The 5,414-nt window shown below is 63.5% G+C and overlaps 1 protein-coding gene across 1 annotated transcript in view; it reads left to right on the forward strand.

Annotated features, from left to right (window-relative positions):
- TLE2 (transducin like enhancer of split 2) overlaps nt 1–5,414 on the forward strand; it is a gene marked incomplete at its 5' end in the record, with an annotated part of 14,284 nt that overhangs the window by 2,655 nt on the left and 6,215 nt on the right. The window contains 3 exons of the mRNA XM_021707761.1: nt 1,337–1,475; nt 2,566–2,726; nt 3,248–3,324. Of these exons, the coding sequence (XP_021563436.1) occupies nt 1,337–1,475; nt 2,566–2,726; nt 3,248–3,324 (377 nt within the window). The remainder of the gene's footprint in view (nt 1–1,336; nt 1,476–2,565; nt 2,727–3,247; nt 3,325–5,414) is intronic.

Raw genomic sequence — 5,414 nt, forward strand, 5'->3', positions numbered from 1 at the left:
AGACCTGTCTCCTAAAGAAAAAAAAAAAACCAGCTGCTCACTGGGCAGCTGGCCAGGCTGAACGCCCTGCCGGAAAGTGTTAAACGCCCCCACCCCGGGGCGATTAGAGACCGCCGTCCCGGGAGAAAGGTCATTAATCCAGAAAAGACTTCCCACTGCGCCTTGCAGCTTAGTGTTTGCAGCTTAGTGCCGGGTGCCTGGGCCCTCTGGAAGTGCGCCCCCGTCCCTGGCGCCCTCATAACTCAACTCCATTTGGGGGCCTCCCTCCCTGCCTTCTTACGGGAAAAGTATATGTCGGTTTCGTGGCTCCCCGCTCCCCCCCCCCGCAGGTCGCCATGGCAACCGTGAGAGGTTGGGTCTCTCTCTCTCTCTCTCTGTCTTGAGCGCCCTCCTCCCACTCGGGGGGTGCCTTGGGGGAGGCAGCCCCGTTGTCCTGGAGAGGACCCCAGACCCCAGGCTGTCTCCCCGCCCCTCCCCTCCCCCCGGGCGCTGCGGGCACCGTCGGTGCGATTTTGTGATGGGGGGAGGTGGAGACAGAGGGAGACAAGGACACGAGGTTTCGGGGTGGGCAGAGGAGAGGGGACCGGGAGCCTCGAAGACCGAGCGCGCCCCTAGAGGGAGGTCCGGCCTCCACCCCCCTCCGGCCTCCAGGCCACCCGGGACACTTGGCGTGGGGTTTCCCTCAGACCCCGTCCTGGACGGACGGACTGTGTTTCTGAGCCAGGGTCGCGCGCCGTGGCCCAGGCCGGAACGCAGTGACCGTGACCGTAGCCGCGACCTCCTGGGCTCAGGCGATCCTCCGGCCCCAGCCTCCTGAGTAGCTGGGATTCCGTGAGCCCTGCCTGGCTCATTTTGTATTTTTTGTAGAGAGAGGGTCTCGCTATGTTACCCGGGCTGGTCTCGAACTCCCAGCCTCAAGCGATCCTCCCTCCTCGGCCTCCCAGAGTGCTGGGATGATGGCCTGAGCCCCCGTGCCCGGACCCGTCGGGCGTTTTTAAAATTTTTTTTTGAGTCGGAGTCTCACTCTGTGGCCCAGACTGGAGTGCAGCGGCCGCTCCCAGCCACCGCAGCCTCGACCTGCTGGGCTCCGGCGATCCTTCCACCTCAGCCTTCCAAGTGGCTGGAACTACAGGCGCACGCCACCACGCCCGGCTCGTTTTTTGATTTATTGTAGAGATGAGGTCTCGCTGCCCAGGCGGGTCTCGAACCCGCGGGCTCAGGCAATTCACTCACCTCAGCCTCCCAAAGGTGCGGGACGACAGGCCGAGCCACCGAGCCCGGCTCCTGTCGGACCTCTGACTGGACCCTGGGGTTCACCCCTGCCCTTCCTCCGCAGAGCGACCTTCCCGCCGGCACCCCGGCCTCCAAGTCCTGTGACTCCTCCCCACCCCAGGACGCGTCCACCCCCGGGCCCAGCTCGGCCAGTCACCTCTGCCAGCTGGCGGCCAAGCCGGCCCCCTCCACGGACGGCATCGGTGAGCACCCGGGGCCTCGTCTCTGGAGGCTTCTAGGGGGAGGTCGAGGCCGGGGAGGGAGGAGGTGTGGGTTCCGGCCGTGGCGTTGGCGGCCTGGGCCCTGGTCGTGGCCCCGAGCCAGACGCTGCCTCGCTCTGGGCCTGTTTCCTCGTCGTCTTGGCTTGACAGGCGGGAAGCTGCGGCCCAGAGTGGGAAAGTGACTTCCTTGGGGGCTTCAGCACCGCACAGACAAGCTTTGGAGTCGGACAGGCGTGGGTTTCAGGCCACACTCGGGCAACTCGCCCGCGGGGTGATCTCGGGCCAGCGAGGCAGCCTCTCTGAACCTCAGTTTCCCCATCAGAAATTCGCTCTCGGCCGGGCTCGGCGGCTCAGCCTGTCATCCCGCGCTTTGGGAGGCTGAGATGAGTGGATGGCCTGAGCCCGCGGGTTCGAGACCCGCCCGGGCCACTGGGCAAGACCTCATCTCTACAATAAATCAAAAAATTAGCCGGGCATGGTGGCGCGCACCTGTAGTTCCGGCTACTCGGAAGGCTGAGGCGGAAGGATCGTCGGAGCCCAGCGGGTCGAGGCTGCGGTGGCCGGGAGTGGCCACTGCCCTCCAGTCTGGGCGACGGAGCGAGACTCTGACTCAAAAAAAAAAAAAAAAAAAAGAAATTCGCTTTCATCTTTCTGTCTCACACACAACCGGGCCCTGTGCTGGTTCTGGGCCCCCTGAAAGAACGTGGCCTTGGAACCTGCCCTCAAGGAGCTCCTAGAGGTGGCAGGGAGGAGACTCAGACCCCAGAACTCCCAGCCCCGTGTAACCAGGGCTGGGGTAAAGGGTGGAACCCAAGATGGGCAAGGCTGAAGCTTGGCCATGGGGAGGCTCGCGGATGGACACTGCATTTGGGTTTTGAAGGATGAGTAGGAGTTCACCAATTCAAAGAGAGGGAAAGTGTTGTCAGCCAGAGGAACAATACGGACAGGGGTCTGGAGCTTTCCAGTGTGGCCACAGCGTGGAGCTTCGAGACAGGTCAAGGCGCCCCCGAGGCAGGGGAGGCCAGCCCCGGGTCCTGGGTGTCTGACGCTCTCTCCTCGACTCTTTGCTCAGCGCTGAGCCGCCCCCTGACTCTGTCCAGCCCCTTCACCACGTCCTTCAGCCTGGGTTCCCACAGCGCCCTCAACGGGGACCTCGCCATGCCCAGCTCCTACGTCAGCCTCCACCTGGCCCCACAGGTCAGCAGCTCTGTGGTGTACGGCCGCTCCGCCATGGTGAGTCCGGGGGTGGGGGGTGCCGGGAGGTGTCCCCGGGACTGGGGACCGGTGGGAGGAACCAGAGCCCCAGGGAGAGAGACGGGAGCAGGGAGAGGGAGGGGGCCTCGGCTCGGCGAGTGTGTGTGGGAAGACGATCCCAGGGTCTCAGAAGCCCACAAGCGTCAAACCCCTCAGCCCTCTGCTGTGGGCAGAGCAAGTGTGATGCAGCCACGTGCAGCGAGGGGACATTTACAGAAACAGGCAGTGGCCTGGATTTCTCCTGGGGGCTTGGCTTGCGGACCCCCGTTCTGAGCAGGCATGGACGATTCCTTTCAAGCCGGGGGTTCTGGGCTTCCTGGGGAGAGACTTGGGGCTCCCTGCAGGGAAAACCTCCGCTCCCATCTGCAGTGTGTGGAGGCCGGAGTCCCTGTTTCCCTGGGGGGTGGGAGGGTTGATGGCCGGGGGCGTGGCCAGCAAGCAGGGGAGCCCTGGAGGGCGGGGCGGTCCCCCGCCCAGCCACCCCTCTCTGGCTTTGGCAGATGGCATTTGAGTCCCATCCACACCTCCGAGGGTCGTCCATCTCCTCCTCCCTGCCCAGCGTCCCCGGGGGGAAGCCGTGAGTACCAGGGCGGATCCCTGCCTCCTCCCAGGGGCCCAGGCTGCGGAGGGTGGAGGCCGGGGTCTCCCCTCTGCGGGGAGCAGGTTCTGGGGCAGCTGCTGGAGAGAAGCGCCCCAAGAGCCGCGTCTCGACCAACGGTTCTCAGTGGGAGTGGATTCCGTCTGTGTTTTTTTTTTTTCTGAGTTGGAGTCTCACTCTGTGGCCGAGGCTGGAGGGCAGTGGCCGCTCCCGGCCACCGCAGCCTCGACCCGCTGGGCTCCGGCGATCCTTCCGCCGCAGCCTCCCGAGTAGCCGGAACTACAGGGGTGCGCCACCACGCCGGGCTAATCTTTGGATTTATCGTAGAGATGAGGTCTTGCCGAGTTGCCCAGGCGGGTCTCGAACCTTTCTTCCAGCGTGCTGGGATGACACACCAAGTGGGAGTAGATTCCGCGCCCCAAGGGCCATGTGGCCACGTCTGGGGACGGCTGTGCTGGCACAGCTGGGGCAGTGGGGGCTCCTGGCGTGCAGTGGGTGGAGGCCGGGGATGCCTGGGCCGGCTCGCGGGCCCCCCGGGGCAGGGTGTAGAGGTCAGCTGTGGGCGTGGCCTGCAGGTAAAGGGGGGAACTTATGGTCAGGTGGGCGGAGTTTGCAGGCCATTGGGGCGGGGCTTGCAGGCCACTCAGGTTAGGGTTTGCGGGCCGATGGTTGGGGCTGAGGGGTCAAGGGCGGGGCTTATAGTCAGGTTTGCAGGGCAGCCATGGGTGGGGCTTACAGTTGAGGGGCGGGGCTTATAGTCGAGAAGTTTGCCGGCCAATCAGGATAGGGTTTGCCTGCCAACTGTGGGCGGGACTTATAGCCAAGGGGTTTGCAGGCCCATCAGGATAAGGTTTGCACACCAGCCATGGGCGGGGCTTACAGCTAAAGGGCGAGTTTGCAGGCCAATCAGGATAGGGTTGGCAGGTCAACTGCGGGTGGGGTTAATAGTCAAGAGGATTGCAGGCCAATCAGGATAGGGTTTGCACACCAGATATGGGCGGGGCTTACAGCTGAAGGGCGGAGCTTGTAGTCCAGTTTGCAGGCCAGCCATGGGCGGGGCTTACAGCTGAAGGGCGGAGCTTGCACTTGAGTGTGCAAGCAGCCATGGGCGGGGCTTACAGCTGAAGGGCGGAGCTTATAGTCGAGTTTGCAGGCCAATCAGGGTTTGCAGGTCAACTGTGGGCGGGGCTTACAGGTCAAGGGCGGGGCTAATAGTCAAGAGGTTTGCTGGCCAATCAGGATAGGGTTTGCACATCAGATGTGGGCGGGGCTTACAGCTGAAGGGCGGAGCTTGAGTCCAGTTTGCAGGCCAGCCATGGGTGGGGCTTACAGCTGAAGGGCGGAGCTTGTACTTGAGTATGCGGGGCTTACAGCTGAAGGGCGGAGCTTATAGTCGAGTTTGCAGGCCAATCAGGGTTTGCAGGTCAACTGTGGGCGGGGCTTACAGGTCAAGGGCGGGGCTAATAGTCAAGAGGTTTGCAGGCCAGTCAGGATAGGGTTTGCACACCAGAAATGGGCGGGGCTTACAGCTGAAAGGCGGAGCTTGAGTCCAGTTTGCAGGGCAGCCATGGGTGGGGCTTACAGCTGAAGGGCGGAGCTTATAGTCGGGTTTGCAGGTCAACTGTGGGCGGGGCTTACAGGTCAAGGGTAGGGCTTACAGTCAAGAGGTCTGCAGGCCAATCAGGTTAGGGTGTGCACACCAGCCGTGGGCGGGGCTTACGGCTGAAGGGTGGAGCTTGAGTCCAGTTTGCAGGCCAGCCATGGGTGGGGCTTACAGCTGAAGGGCGGAGCTTATAGTCAAGTTTGCAGGCCAATCAGGATAGGGTTTGCAGGTCAACTGTGGGCGGGGCTTACAGTCAAGAGGTCTGCAGGCCAATCAGGTTAGGGTGTGCACACCAGCCGTGGGCGGGGCTTACGGCTGAAGGGCGGAGCTTGCGGTCGAGTTTGCAAGCCTACCAGGGCACCCTGCCATGCCCGGAGGGCTCAGCGCAGGGAGCGGCTGGGCCTCGACGGCCACAGGGCTAAGGGGGAGAGACGCCGCGTTCATTACTTGGGGGAGAAGCCGGCCC

This window comes from Carlito syrichta, unplaced genomic scaffold, assembly GCF_000164805.1.
Source record: "Carlito syrichta isolate Samal-C Ts95f unplaced genomic scaffold, Tarsius_syrichta-2.0.1 Scaffold123967, whole genome shotgun sequence".
In the NCBI taxonomy this organism is placed as follows: domain Eukaryota; kingdom Metazoa; phylum Chordata; class Mammalia; order Primates; family Tarsiidae; genus Carlito; species Carlito syrichta.